General features: G+C 40.9%; 1 protein-coding gene across 2 annotated transcripts in view; it reads left to right on the top strand.

The window, feature by feature from the left end:
* Positions 1-6,627, top strand: part of ipmkb (inositol polyphosphate multikinase b) — a 36,672-nt gene extending 30,045 nt beyond the window's left edge. For both annotated transcript variants that reach the window (XM_039787946.1, XM_039787947.1), the window contains one exon: positions 53-6,627. In XM_039787946.1, coding sequence (XP_039643880.1) covers positions 53-876 — 824 coding nt within the window. In that variant the 3' untranslated portion in view covers positions 877-6,627. The remainder of the gene's footprint in view (positions 1-52) is intronic.
* The last annotated feature ends 8,984 nt before the right edge of the window (positions 6,628-15,611 follow it).

Raw genomic sequence — 15,611 nt, 5'->3', positions numbered from 1 at the left:
GTTTCTCTCCCCTTTCCTTTCCCCTCCTCTCCCCTCTTCTCCTCTCCTCCAGGCCTGGCTAAATTCTTCCATAATGGCGTTAGTCTGAGGAAGGATGCCGTGTCAGCCAGCATCCGCAGAGTACAATGTATCCTCCGCTGGTTTGAGTCGCAGCAGCAGCTGACCTTCTACGCCAGCTCCCTTCTCTTCGTCTACGAGGGCCTCCCCTCCTCTTCCTCCTCCTCCTCCTCCTCCCTTTCGTCCCTTCTCAGCACGCCGCCGATCAGCCCAACTGCGGGGAAAACTGCCTCGTTGTCATTGGCGGATGACCGCGGTCGATGCGGGGAGGGGAAAGTGAGACGGGAAGGGGCAAGGCCCGAAGAGGAAGTGGCTGAGTACAACAACAACAACATTCAGGTACCAGTGCCCTGGGACTACAGCTTGTCCACCATCTACACCAACCACAGGAAGGGTGGTCACCACCACTGTGCCAAGGGTCATCTCCGAGGCAACAGCGGTGACGGTGATGCTGTGCAGACGACACTGAGCTCCGTTGCTGGAGATAACATCCCAGCACCGTGCGAAGAAGAAGACAACTCTGCATGGAAACGGACAGGTGAGACGCAGCAGCCACCAAACGGAAACGGAAACAAATCCCAACTGGAAGGGAAGGATGAGGATGGAGAGAGGGAGGGCAGAGGCAGGAGAGAGGCGGAGGAGGAGCTGAAAGGACGAGGAGGCAATGCAACAGAGGGTGGTGGAGGAGACGCGGAGGTGGAGGTCAGGATGATCGACTTTGCCCATGTTTTCCCGAGCGAGAGCCACGATCACGGCTACATCTACGGCCTCAAGAACCTGCTGACAGTGCTGGAGCAGATCCTGTGTGACGCCGCTTAGAGCTCTCACTTCTCCCTCTCACTTCTCCCTCTCACTTCTCCCTCTCTTCTCTTTACCTCCTGAGCTGCTCAGTCAACCACTGGCTCCCTGCTGTCTACCAGCCTTTCTTCTCAAAAGACCGAAACCTTTAGAGTCGCGAGGGCAGAATCAAAGAATTGATTATTAAAATCGAACTATCATCATCATCATCGTCATCATCATCATCTCACCTGTTTGTGATGGTTCGTCGGTCATGTGTGTGTCTGTCTTTGTGTGTCTCTTGTCTGTTTGTGAGCAAGGTGGGGATAGTAGAGGCTGACAGTTGCGTGTGTGTGTGTGTGTGTGTGTGTGTGTGTCCCCTGTGATCAGCAGCACTACATGCACTAATCAATCCATGAAGGCATTGCGACCCTGTACTTAAACACATCTTTGGCTCTTGCCATGGATATATATCAATTTTGCAGTAAGATTATGATTACTTGCGCTGTAATAAAATATTTTATCACCCTTTATCCCCAATCCCAACTCCAGGTCCACTCACCAGCTTTTTCCAGAGATTTCAGCTGTATCACACAGATCTCACATCAGTTGTGACGGTGATTGACCTGTTGACATGGAAGCTTAGTAGCTGTTATGATTTCACCCTTAGCCATCCAATGCTTCCACTTAAACAAAGGAGCGTTATGACGACGGAAATTATAAGCCCAAATTCCTAATGGATCAGGCTTCCTATGGCTGATACAGCCATTCACAAATTCCTGGATCAGGCCCACTCCCGATCCTGTGGACTGGCTTCCGTTCTCCTGCACAAATGGGGTTCATCAGCAGATGGAGTTTGCTCATTAGTCATGGAGTTGTCAATGTACAACATCAGTAGCTGTTCTGATTTCATCAATAGCCCTGTGGATTGGGATTGGGTCCTCAGGATTCCACAGGGTTTGGGCCAGTACCACTGGTTTTGAAAAGTTATGTGCTGAAAATTGATTTTAGGTTTTCTGTGAACTTAAAAAATCAGTGATAAAGAGTTTGGTGTTTGTGTTTTGGTTAAGATGAGGTGTACTGTTGGAGTATGCAGTCTGCCTAGGAAACTAACTCTACTGCAGTAACCGTTAGACATGTTAGCACGATTAAACTTCATTCTGCTACTTATTCACATCCTGGGCATCCACTGCCCTAAACTGGATTTGGACCATTTAAGTTTACAGTACACTTTTAAATTACAAACAAACCAGGGCTGGGAAACAGAAGTCTGAAGAAGAAGGTTTTTTTGTTGGCCTCCATTGAAGCCAACAACTGAACATTTCAGAATGGCCTCTTGAAGTGTGTGAGCATTGGGTAAAACCAGAAGTCTGGATAGTGTTGAGGTTTAAGTCGGGTCGTCCTTTTGTTTTTGTTTAAATCCCTGTCTACAGGTATCTAACTCAGGTAAATTTACTGTAAGGAAAATAAATACTTAATATTGCTACTATTATCCTGTCAGCAAGATGATCCTCATGCTGTCTGGTTGTTTAGTTCTAAACGATTGTTTTATTGAGTCTTACGCAGTGTTTAGTTTATCTCATGATTGTCCCCCCATCTCATTAATGTTGACCTCACGTTCCTTGCGCGTTGTATTATCTTTTACCATGGCTGTTTTAATCGTTGTACATGTTCGAGCCCCCCTTCTGAGAGCCTGTGCTCTCTGCTGTGTTTATTCCAGTTATTTGGTGTCCCCTCTCTTTCTGCTCTTATATTGCTGATATCATAACTTGTGCTCGCAATTCTATTTATGTTTTAGAACCTACTTATATCAAAAGGTAACATTGCTAATGGTTTGGATGCCATTGTGCTAGTATTCACCATGAGCTATTCTATGATTTAGTTATTGATGATAAGTTATTATATTGTAATTCATTGAGTTATAACTGGGCCACAATAGTGAAATCAACCATTTCCCTTCCCAAATTCTGGAAAGATGATTGTTAGGAAGTCTTTTTTATGTGTGGGGAGGGTGACGCTGTATGACACATGATGTGTTATGATTGGTTATCATATTACCAAGCATGATAAAACCTCCATAAGGATTTTAAGATTGTAGTAAAAAGATATTTGAAACATGCTGCTTTAATGCGAGTCAACTGGCAGACTCACCAGAGAGGGACAGGATGCTAAAGAGAGGAAGACTCTCCAGAGAGGGACAGGATGCTAAAGAGAGGAAGACTCTCCAGAGAGGGACAGGATGCTAAAGAGAGGAAGACTCTCCAGAGAGGGACAGGATGCTAAAGAGCGGAAGACTCTCCAGAGAGGGACAGGATGCTAAAGAGAGGAAGACTCTCCAGAGAGGGACAGGATGCTAAAGAGAGGAAGACTCTCCAGAGAGGGACAGGATGCTAAAGAGCGGAAGACAGCAAGTGAATGGTTTCATGTTTTTTTTTCTGTTTTGGGCAGAAATGTCAGAGTGCTGTTGCTAGCAAAACAGAAGTCTGCACGTCCTTTTTACACTTATCTCAGCTTGAGACAGTACAACTGATTAGTTTAGCTTTTTTGGGTTTGTCATATTTGGTAGGGTTGGCTAATGTGGGTTTTTAGGCTGATCCACAGAATGATTCTGTAGCTATTCTGTATAAATTTGATGAAGGTTTAGTGAAACTGTATTAAGACCAAAGCTTTCCATTGAAACCAATGATGGATTCATCTGTGATGGACTCCCAAAGGCCCATAGCAGCCTTGGTTGCTACAATACTTTTTGTATTTTCTTGAGATAACGTCCTCTTTTCTTGCAATCATGACTTCATTATCTCTTTTACTCCAGGCAACAAATTGTGCTTAGTTTGACACAAAAAAACCCATTTTATCACAAGGTCCACTTTTCTGGAGCTTTCAGCCACATCTCATAGTCTTCATTAGCATATTTGGTTATGCATATAAAGTATGAAAGCCTGTCTCCCTGAGCAAAGCAGAAGTACCATTAGTAGTCATTTTATGGATTTCAAGTCGGTTCACTAAGTTAATTTAATAAAATTTAAAGGGGCTGTACTCGACATTCAGAACATATAATAGGAAGCAGTAAAGAAATGTTTGCTATGTAAAGATATAGTGGAGTAGCGGTGCATGGTCACGGAAGGCTTGTATCATGTGGACGCGCCGACAGTTTTGTTGTCATTACTTAGAATTCCTCACAGGGGAGAGACAGAAACTACACACTACAGCTTTAAAGAGTCCATATACAGTATTTTTGGTAATATGCAGCTCTAAAACATAATAGAAACTGAGAGTTAGACTGCATCTTTTATGGCAAGTGTTACAGATGGACACCACTAAAGATGTTCAATAACTTTAGATCCTCACCTCAGTCTGATCTGCAGTCTGTCCTGTACATTAATCCAACCCTACTTTCCAATGTGATGACAGCAAATAAACTGTTGTGTCACACAGGCTGTCTGTCTTTCCACCCTAGGGCAAGACTTTTTATTGATTTCATTATTTACCTGAAGAGAATCAACCGTGTGTTTTTAAGATCATTTGCTGTAAATTGTTTTCACTTTATCATCCTTCAGTGCTCAGCAGTTGTTGTCTGTGTGTGTGTGTGTGTGACTGCGCTGTCTGCTCTCTACACTAACATTGGAGCTGTCCCTGCTCCAGTACGGCACAACCCCACTTTGATTTGAACTAATAATATGCACAGGTCTCTTCTGTTTATGTAGCTTGTAATATATGAATATAATGAACTATGAAAATCCTGATCTTTTGTAAATTAACTTGATTAAATTGTATTATTATTTTTAATCTGAACCAAAACAGACTGCTAACTACTAGATTATAATATTTTCTCTGACGTTTCTTTTTCATAAAATTGTTCATTTTTTTGAAGTAATCAACGTGAAGGAGTCTTTTAAAGGATGTTTACAGGAGTTCGAGAATTGATGTTTTATCACTGCCTTATTTTCTGTTAATGTCTCCTCGTCGTCTCTGTGTTTGGAATATTGATTATTGATCATTTGGGCAGCTTTGTGAATCTCCTCTGTGTTTCTAGCCTGTTGTGTCACGGCTAACTAACAACAACCATACCATGCATTTGTGTACAGGGCATTGTTAATGGAATTGGTTTAATGACTGACTCATAGTGATGCAACCTTTGACTTTAACTCCATTTATATCAGTGTAAACCTCAGTAAATCAGCCCATGTTACTGAGACATTGTGTTCCAGTGTGGGTGGGCAGATATCCCAACCACAAATCCACTATGTTCCTCATATTATACTGAATATTTAGAAGATGGCAAGCACGAGCATTTAGTTTTCCTTCTAAAGGACCACAGAAGGGTTTTTCTTACATAGAATTCCTTCTTTACATTACAGCTGAAGCAGAACATAGTGTGTTATATTGCTGAATATGTTTTTCAATTCTATCTGCCTTTTACTGTATTACAGTCGTTTTCAAATGCAGACTGATTTGGAAAAAGTCTGGATCACTGAATTACCACACGACCGTAACCTAACCAAAAATAATGTTACTGTGGAGCCCGGAGTGTGCCATCTGTATAATTAAAGGCTTTTACAGTGTATGTAAGAATTATAGTTCTATCAGTTGTTCAAATTCTCAATTACAAATGTATTACAGACGGATACATTTAAATGATTCTGAATTAGTTGACCTTATTCTGTCTTTAAATGTAATATTTGTTGGATTTTAAAATGGAATTGCAACATTTACTTTAAAGGGCTTTTACGTTTTACGTGTGTTAAGCCAATTATTTATTTGTCTGCCTATCATATTCATTCATTGATAGTTTTCAATTATTTCTTTTCGCCAATTGAAATGAAACTTACTGAGCAGCAGAAAGAGTTCTGATTGGCCCATTGTTATGTGTTGGCAGGAATCTGACCAATCAGAGCTCCTGCTTAGTTTGCTTTAGTGGCTCAATTCATTTTTATATGTCTTCACAATACAGTGATGAAATGAAAACTGCCAATGTCACAGCAGGAAACAAATGCATTGTAGAATATGGTAAGCAGAAAAACAAAAACAAAAAAATCAACTTTTTTAAAATGTTATTTTGTAATTCCATTTTACATTCATAATTTGAAGACAGAATAAGGACATTGAATTATAAATTGGCAATGTATAGTTTTTGGAAAGGGTACATTAATTAATTTGTGATTATGATTAAACACTGCAAAGGTCTATATAGTCTCAGTGGCACAGTCCAGGCTCACTGTGATACATAATCCATCTAAAATATTGTTTCAAGTCTGCAGTTGATTTTCATACCACAGCGATGTTAACAGATACCAATGGCTGTCTGGAAGGTAGAAGAGGACAACATAATAATACAGAGTATATGCAATTTGTATTCAATTGGTTAAAAAAAATGCATAAATACTAATATGGTCATTTAGGCCCTTATTAACATCTGTACATATTAGGGATCGACCGATACTGTTTTTTTAAAGGCCGATACTGATTATTAGTAGTTAATGAAACCAATAAACGATATTTGGAACCAATATGCATTTCCAGTGAAAATGATCATCTTTAAGTCAAAATTAAGTTTTTGAAATGTTATAAACTCCAACAAAAAACTGTGTATAAATGCTTTAAGCAATTATTTAATAAATTAGAAAATTTCAACATAATACCCAGTAACAGATAGTCAGATAGTGGCCGTCTGGTTAGCTCACCTGGTAGAGCAGGCGCCCATATATAGAGACTTCCTCCTCGATTCAGCGGCTGCGGGTTTGACTCCGACCTGTCCTTGCCCCTCTCTCTCCCCTTTCATGTCTTCAGCTGTCCAAAAAAAAAAAGGCCTAAAATTCCCAAAAAGTCAGATAGTGTTGGGGGGACATTAAGTCAGACTCAGTGGTCAGTCAACCCGAAGCAGAGGGACAGACACCGAGCCAGAGTAGAACACTTTTTAATTCATTAACGTTATCTGTTATCAGGCAAATAAAACACAGATACAGATAATCTGCAAACTGCCAAAAAAACGAGCCGATAATCAGTCTATCCCTAATCTATACATACATCTACAGTATACAGTACCTGCAGCCTGTTGGAATGGCAGCCGGTCACTTTTAAATTTAACATTTGAAGCCAAACGAAACAAGAATTGTGCAAAATGTGAATGTTTGAAATGTAGGGCTGAGTTTTCTGTACAGTCAGTGGAGTAACACTGCCCACCTCCTCTGCCTCAACATGTAGAATATTTACTGAACATACTATCATATCTGTCATCTCAGAATGGAGCACACTGACCAGTCAGACTACATACATACATACATACAGACATATACAACATGAGTATGCAGTATCAGTCCAGATGAGTTCGGACTTTTCACCACTGATGATTAGGATGTAGTGTGAGATAGAACATGGCGTAGATTAGATCAGAGGTCCGAGTGGAGCTGTGTCAGGGCTGACTGCACGCTGCTCTCTCTGCTCTACTCCTGTGTTTACAGTTGAACTGTCTTTTACTCCTGGTCGTTGGGTACTGGGCACAACTTTTTTTTTCTTCTTTTGCTTTTATTTGTCTATCATGTACTGCAGACAAATGGAATAGCCAATTGATGGCATCTGTTTTACAAATGTTTATCGCGTGTGAACAAAATCTCTAACAGTAGGGTTAACAAATAAGAGGAACATTTTATTTTGATATAATGGTGATTTACAGTTTTACCAGGCTTTTTCAAGGTAAAATAAAGGCAGACTTTAGAGCACCGCTTACTGTGCTCCATTGCTCCAACACAACAAGCGCCTGGGAGATTGCTGGCCGCTACGGAAACCAAAACTTGCACGTGTTAAATTTGGAACCGATGATCCGATTCCAAACGATTCCAACAAAAGAACCGGTTCTCGATGCCCCATCCTACTAACCAGTTGCTCTCCATTAAAGGACCCTGAAGGTGGTTTGACGCGTTTTAAAACCATGAGCCATGAGTGTGCTGTACATTAGTGCCAGCCATTTTCAAAGCATACTATACACGGTACTCTGTAAAATCTCATAATCAGTTATATGAAATAATCTCTTCTTTTGGTATGATTCCTGTTATTAGATACATTTGCCAGTATCAGATCAGTTCAACCAAAGTACAGTAATGTAGTTCATGTAACTTGAAATGATGAGTAGACTAAATGTCCAACTGATTCACTTAGTTTGTCACATTTATTATCAATTGTTTTAGAAACGTTGCTAACTTCCTTTTTTTTATATACTCCCTGCATTGTATTTGCTTTAAAAAAAAATTTAATCATTTGGAGAAAGTTACATGATGGAGGCTGCTGTGCCAGATGAATACAATTGGAAGTCAAGCTCAATTAGAAACTGCATATTCCAAACCAGTTAAAATTAACAGGTGAACATTTCAAAGCTGTGGCAATAAATTATATTTAAAAAAAACCTATACTAATTACTCTAATTTGGAGGAACTTAGTGAGAGAAACCCTGAGAGTCTTATCTTTGTTACATTGAAAGAATTGACTGATAACTTTTTCATTTGTTTTAGATTGATATCTGTACTTCATTTCAGTAAATTAAAAAAATGATTACAGAGACTTGCTGCAGATACTTTCGGTAAATATTTTGTCAGTTAACTTTTTTAGGTGCAGCAAATTTAAAGTGACTGCTAGTGAATGTTGATAGCACACTGGCACGACATGAAGCGAGCAGCTGCTGAAGGCGGGTCAGTCTAACACCTGATGGGATGCTTTGAACAATGGACAGCAGTACTAAAAAAACTATCTGAGTAAATGGGGTAAAACATGCAAAACCAGCATTATGCTTCCTTAATGGGGTCCAGGAAGAAAAACAAGGGGAAGGAATGGAAGACAAGCGTCTTCTAGGCCAATCAACCATTAGACTTTGCTTGTTTGAGCTTTGAGCTGCGTCAGCTGGCTGTTGACTGCTGCGTTTATGTCACACAGGAAGAACTGTCTCAACGGTTCAAATAAGCGATGAATCATATCTTTCACTAGACTCAGTGTTGTAATGTAACAAAGTACAAATACTTCGCTACTTTACTTAAATAGAATATTCACGTATCTGAAACTTTTACTTTTACTCCACTACATTTCCCCTGAGCATCCTTGTTACTAGGGTTGGGTACTGAAACCCAGTTCCACTACAGAACCGGTTCCTACGCAACCGGATTGGAACGCAAATTTCGGTTCCTCATTTTGGTTCCACCAGAGTCGGTCTACGGCATAGGCGGCGCTAGGCTATTTTTAGGGGTGCTGAAGCACCCCTAAAAATCATCTCAGCACCCCTGAAAATAAAGTCCTTATTGTGATAATGTGAAATCGTTTAATGCTCAAACTAGTGGCGGTTTTTGGCACGGGCGAACCGGGCAGCCACTTAACTTAAAAAATATATATAAATTATCCTCTGTGCCGCGAAGCGTTTTTCTGTTTTCTATCATTTCACTGTGTGGGGAATTGGCAGATCAGCGCCCCCAGCAGCTGCAGGCGCCCTGCTTGCTGAGAGAGGTCAACACCCCCCACTTTCACAATGAAATGGACTAGTCCGTCCCACAGTGCGCCGCAGCGCGAAAGATAAACACACGGTGACAGGAGAAATGGGAAGTACACAGAGACGGAGCAAGACAAGTCTAAACGCTCTAAACCTTTCTTTTATGTCAATGGTCTAAACGCCAAAATGTAAAAAGTTACCCAAGCGGCTCAAATAAAAGAAAAAAGCGAAAAGACATGTTTTCGGGAGTAGCAGGACCTTCATCAGCTCCCGTGCCCGTGGCCGATGATAGCGGTGCTGGTGTCGGCTACAGTGACATGCACAGTGAGGAGGAGACTTCAGGAGGAGAGGGACAGAGATGAGGGAGTGAGGCTACAACCTGCGGTAGGCACAACTCCCCTTAAAACACTCAACCCCTTGATAAAACTGAGTGGTGGACAAACTGTTGATGATAAACACAATAAAAAAAGTAGGCATGCTTTACTGTATGATTGCATTAGTAGCCTATATAAACGTTGCACATCATGCAAACGTTCTTAATGAGAATTGTAGCTTTTCTATCTGCATTGGCAGACAAAAACTCATAATAGACCTCTTCAAATTATAGCATAGGGCCTCTCGAAATGATAATCATAAAACAAGCTATATATACAGTACAGGCCAAAAGTTTGGACACACCTTCTCATTCAATGCGTTTCCTTTTTATTTTCATGACTATTTACATTGTAGATTCTCACTGAAGGCATCAAAACTATGAATGAACACATATGGAATTATGTACTTAACAAAAAAGTGTGAAATAACTGAAAACATGTCTTATATTTTAGATTCTTCAAAGTAGCCACCCTTTGCTTTTTTGATAACTCTGCAAACCCTTGGTGTTCTCTCAATGAGCTTCATGAGGTAGTCACCTGAAATGGTTTTACCTTCACAGGTGTGCTTTGTCAGGGTTCATTAGTGGATTTTTTTCCCTTATTAATAAAAAAGCAAAGGGTGGCTACTTTGAAGAATCTAAAATATAAGACATGTTTTCAGTTATTTCACACTTTTTTGTTAAGTACATAATTCTATATGTGTTCATTCATAGTTTTGATGCCTTCAGTGAGAATCTACAATGTAAATAGTCATGAAAATAAAAAGGAAACGCATTGAATGAGAAGGTGTGTCCAAACTTTTGGCCTGTACTGTATATATAGCTTGTTTTATGATTAATTAGGAGTATACAGTTTTAGTGTATTAATAAATGGCACTTTGTTGAAGTATTTAATGTGTCAACTTTCACTGATTCTTGCTCACTCATTACATGGCATTAGTAGTTTTAGGAGTAGGTATACATATTCAGGGGAGGGCAAGGACGGGTACAGCTTTATCAATACTAGTTAAACAGTTGTACAGTTTTATTCCCTATTTTGAATATGGGGGGGCGCTCGGAGGGGGTCTCGCCCGTCATTCAACACAGCCAAAGCTATGAATTCTAGCATATTTTTCAGTCCCCTTCCCCCCCCCCCAGTCCAACGCCCCTGGGTATGTGTGCTGCAATAATCATGCTTTGTAGTTTCCATCTTTTTTCACAGGAGATGCCTTGAATCTGTTGATAGTTTGTCATAATTGCATGTCTCAATCTGTCTATTTCTTTCCCCAAAACTCACAAGAAGTCATGATTTAAGGGTTTTAAAAACTTACGGAAGCATGCCCCCGAACCCCCCTAGCTTAACTGCTATCAACTTTTCATTAGGGGCTGAGCACCCCCAAAGGTCAGATCCTAGAATCGCCCCTGGTCTACGGAAAGCCGTTCCACTCCCTATCCAGCCCCATTGTACCGGATTTTGGATGCAGTTCCACCAGAGTTCCACTGGTGGTGATCGTGGTCCAGTGCAAAATGAATGGGACTCTATGGAGCTAGACGGCTAAATTTGTCTCTTTCGCCTGAATGCCGTTGAGAAACCTCAGATTTGATTGTAGTTTTTGCAAGTTCAACATGGGTTATAGGTCGAAAGTTGAATGAACGAGTACTTATGTCCTTTTGATTTCTTACAGGGTGAGTCGTTGTAGCCCATAACACGCTAGCATTCTGCTAATGAATGCTGATTGGTCAGTGAAGGAGTGATTACGATCGGAGATCCCGCTTGACGGCATCCGAAGCAGAGCCTGAATATCAGAGTGAATATTTCGGCGTGGTCTTTAAAACATCAGCAAACCTCTTTCTAGCACATGTATTAACAGAGAGAGACTAACCTGTCAGCTGTGTTGTATTAACAGGGAGAGTCTAACCTATCAGCTGTGTTGTATTAACAGGGAGAGTCTAACCTATCAGCTGTGTTGTATTAACAGGGAGAGTCTAACCTATCAGCTGTGTTGTATTAACAGAGAGAGACTAACCTGTCAGCTGTGTTGTATTAACAGAGAGAGTCTAACCTGTTAGCTGTGTTATCGATGCCTCGAGAGAACAAAGGAAGCGACTCAGAGCTTGCTGTAAAGCAGTATCTCTGGCCGTATATGTGTATGACGTCATTGACATTTTAAAAGGCTTTTTAGAACAAAAAGCGACTTTAAAAAATCTAACACACAGCAGTGTGTATTTTTAAAAAATATCAAATTTAAGAAAAGTGGGTTTTGAGGGGTATAGCTCAATAGAGCTCCATTCATTCGGCACTGGCCTGTGAGCGCCCCCTATATGGAACTCTGGTGGAACTGCAACCAGTTCAGAACCCGGAAGTAACGAGGGAGTGGCACTTCTTGATATATTAGAAGTTCTTTGGTTCCACTTAATGTGTGGACTGAAATATTTTCCCTCTGTCACTCCGAAACGGACGTAAAAATATCCCCCTCTCTCTGTAGTCTACCGTTAGCTAGCTACTCTCTCTGTAGTCTACCGTTAGCTAGCTACCGTAAATGTAGGCTACTTTTAAAATGCCAAACGATACCCAACCCTACTTGTTATTACAAAAGAAAATCAGAAGAAAGTTTTTACACTGGAAAAAAGCAGTTTGGCGAATCATTGCTCCTAAGGGCCGTTACAGAGTCAACGCGAGCAACGCGAACAAGCAACGCGGGCGACGCGCTCCCTTTCATAGTCTAAACAGCGGACGCAAGTAGACCCAAGCGTCACGGGCGATGCGTGAAATGCAGTACACCGCCCACGCTACAGGGGGTAGCAGAGTGCTCCACGGTGTTCGGTCGGCAGAGCCAGACCCTCCCGGAGAGTGGCTCTCATCAGGGAGCAGCTGGCTGGCTGACTTCTTTTTATCAGATGCTGGCGTGTTTCCCCACCAGTACAGTGTGCTACGATTGGGTAGCACTGACCAATACATCGATAAAAGGTCGCTTAAACATGGTTTAGCAGGTTTTAAAAATATATAGATACATTTGGGTCTCTCTCTCGCCTCTTGAGGAGGGCACACAGCATAGACTACACACACACAACGTTGATACATACCGAAAAATGTGACTCAGTAGTCCTATGTTTGATGAAATTGTACAGCTACGTTGATTCAATATTTTTAATGTACAATACGTGCAGTGTCGCCCCCACCGACAACGCATAGTATTGTGCGCATCGGCGCGTCTCGTATCAAAAACTGGGACGACACATTTGGCATTTGGCTTCCTTGCGGACGCGTATGCGTACTGATGCATTGACTCTGTAACGGCCCTTACGGCCCTTAATCGGCAAGATAATGCACGCTCCATTCCAGTTGGTTTGTTGCCAAGCGAGGAAAAAAAAAAAAAACATAGGCCAAAACTAGAGCAGAAGAGGACGAATAATGCCTGATAGCGTCATGGAAGCATATATATATATATATATATATATACACACACACACACACACACACACATATACACACATACATACACATACACACCATCTAACCCGTTTGACACAAATGCAGCCTTGGGGAAAGAAAAGCGTTTCATGCTCAAATTTGACTGAAAATGCAAAAGCAAGCAAAAGTACACATTCAAAAATGGGTTCCGATTGGCTGTGATATCGTCCAACACTTTTCTCCTGGATGACGACTTTTGATGCACTTAGCATCTTCATGTGATGTCTGTTGGAAACTTCCAGGTGTTGGTATGGCTGACTGTGAAAGGCAGGAAACGCTGAGCAGTGTGTGAGTGCTTGTGGCATGGTGTTGTTGGGTTGCTATCATTAAAACAAAAGCTGGTGAAGGACTGAAAGTGTGCCAGGTCCAGTTCAGCTTCTCTACCACTGTTGGATTTCTGGGAATCATTTGCTGACAGAAAGATGTCCAACACATGGCGTTTCTAGAGGAACTGAACCTGATCTGCCCTGTTGGGCCCTGTAATGTAAAGTGAGCTCTTACTTAAATCCTCAATGTGGATTTTAGCCAGCGTTTGTATTTTGATAGGCTATACTGGATTTACCATGTCTTACAAATGAGCCTAAAGCAGAACAGGAAATATCAGTGTACATAAGGAGAGGAACTCAACAGTTTAAGTCCCTCTACAACTACAAACCTGATACTCATTATTTTTTCAACAATAAAAATATGAATCAAACTGTTTGATGACCTGCCTCATTTCTGATGTCCTTTTGTGTTTTGGTTCGTTTAGTTTTGTGCTTTGTTTAAAAAGTAATCTCCAACGACCGTCTGCGTTCTTTGAGAGCTTTCTATGTCCCATTTCTGACCACTGTGACTCATCAGTCTCTTTGTGGGGAGTCCCTGATATCACTGCTTCAGTCCAACGGGACAAACTGCTCCTCTGGCTTCCAACCCTAATAGGTGCCAGATGAGGGGAACTATGTTGGATGTTGGCCTGTACGTGGAATCTTTTTACAACTTAACATTTACCTTAACCTTTAATAAACATCACCTTTTGTACTTATTTCTTATATTTCAATAATAAGTTAAGGAAATGCATCGCTGTGTCAAGGAGTAAACCTATAGGTATGGGTGCGCGCTCTAACCGCGCACCCAATCCAAAACCCTTTTTGTTAAATTCAGCGAATATCTTCTCATGGTCACCTAGCTCTCTATTCTCTGTGTGCTGAAACCCCCCCAGTGTTAATCCACAGAACAAACCGAAAGGAGCCACAAAACACTATTCCAGCCAATCAGCAACAGGCAGAGACAGTTGATGGTGGCAGCATGTGAATGTGCCAGCCGGCCGGCCAGTAGTTACAGTCCCTGAATCTGGGGGGTGGAGCTCACAGGGGCCATTTTTTTGAGTACTTTAAATACATTTTGCTAATAAACTACTAATAGTTCTTTCAGGTGCTCCAGTTTCCTTCCACAGTCCAAACACATTTAGGGAATCTCTAAACTAGGAGTCTGAATGGTTGTCTGAGTGTCAGCTCTGTGACTTTGGGTGAGTGGTCTCACCCAAAGCATGTTGGGATAGTCTTCAGCCCTATCCTCCACTGCAGTCCAGTGGACAGATGGATATAGAAATGACAGGTTAACGTGTGGAGTTAATATAATCACTAAGCACACATACAACACAGAGGTGGAGCATGAAATCATTGTATTATTAGTCACATAGCCTTAAGACTTTTATGACATGCCTGAGTTGAAGAATCACAACAGCTTAATTCATCACAATACAAAAATAGCATTTATACAATAAAGAAACTAATATTGTACAATGTTGTGTTTCTTGGCACATTATGAATGTAAGCTGTGTTAATGTAGTGATTGCTAAAATACTGCTAAATACTAAGAAAAAAATCATTATTCTCTCAACATATTTTGATTATCATTAACTAAAAGTACAATTTATCAAAAAGAAAAATCTCAAAACTAAATGTGACTCATAAAAATAGACAATTGTTTTCAGAAAGTGATTGTTGTACATGTGAAATGTCTTAGTTTAACACCTATAATTTTCATATAAAAATATATATTTTTTAAAAGGAAAAATACTTGGAAGAAGACATGAAGTTATCTTCTACGGTGCACCATGAGCCAATTTGTCATAGCAATTACTCAGCATTCAACAAATCCCTCTGTTGATAAACCTGTACAGAAACTCACTGGTTAACGGTCCACTCACACGGACCATATAAGCATGAAATTGTAAATTAAGTAGAAAATTGTTATGCAAGATCAGAGCCATCCACATTGTTTGGTAACTATGCAAGACCACTTGTCCTGATGCTAATTAGTGCTATGGATATGAAGCACACAGCCTGACAGTCAATTAGCTCAGAATAAGGCACAATATTCAGACTGACTTCAAACTGATCAGCATGATAGTGTCAGTGTCTGAAAATGCCATCTCATTGATTGCTAAAGATTTCCTGCAGGTCAAACATTTCAACGTCCACCTGCAGTTACAGTGTAGTGCCTCG

Source organism: Perca fluviatilis, chromosome 21 (assembly GCF_010015445.1).
Source record: "Perca fluviatilis chromosome 21, GENO_Pfluv_1.0, whole genome shotgun sequence".
NCBI classification, from domain to species: domain Eukaryota; kingdom Metazoa; phylum Chordata; class Actinopteri; order Perciformes; family Percidae; genus Perca; species Perca fluviatilis.
The sequence above is the reverse complement of the archived record's forward strand: the minus strand, read 5'-3'. Positions and strand labels throughout refer to the sequence as shown.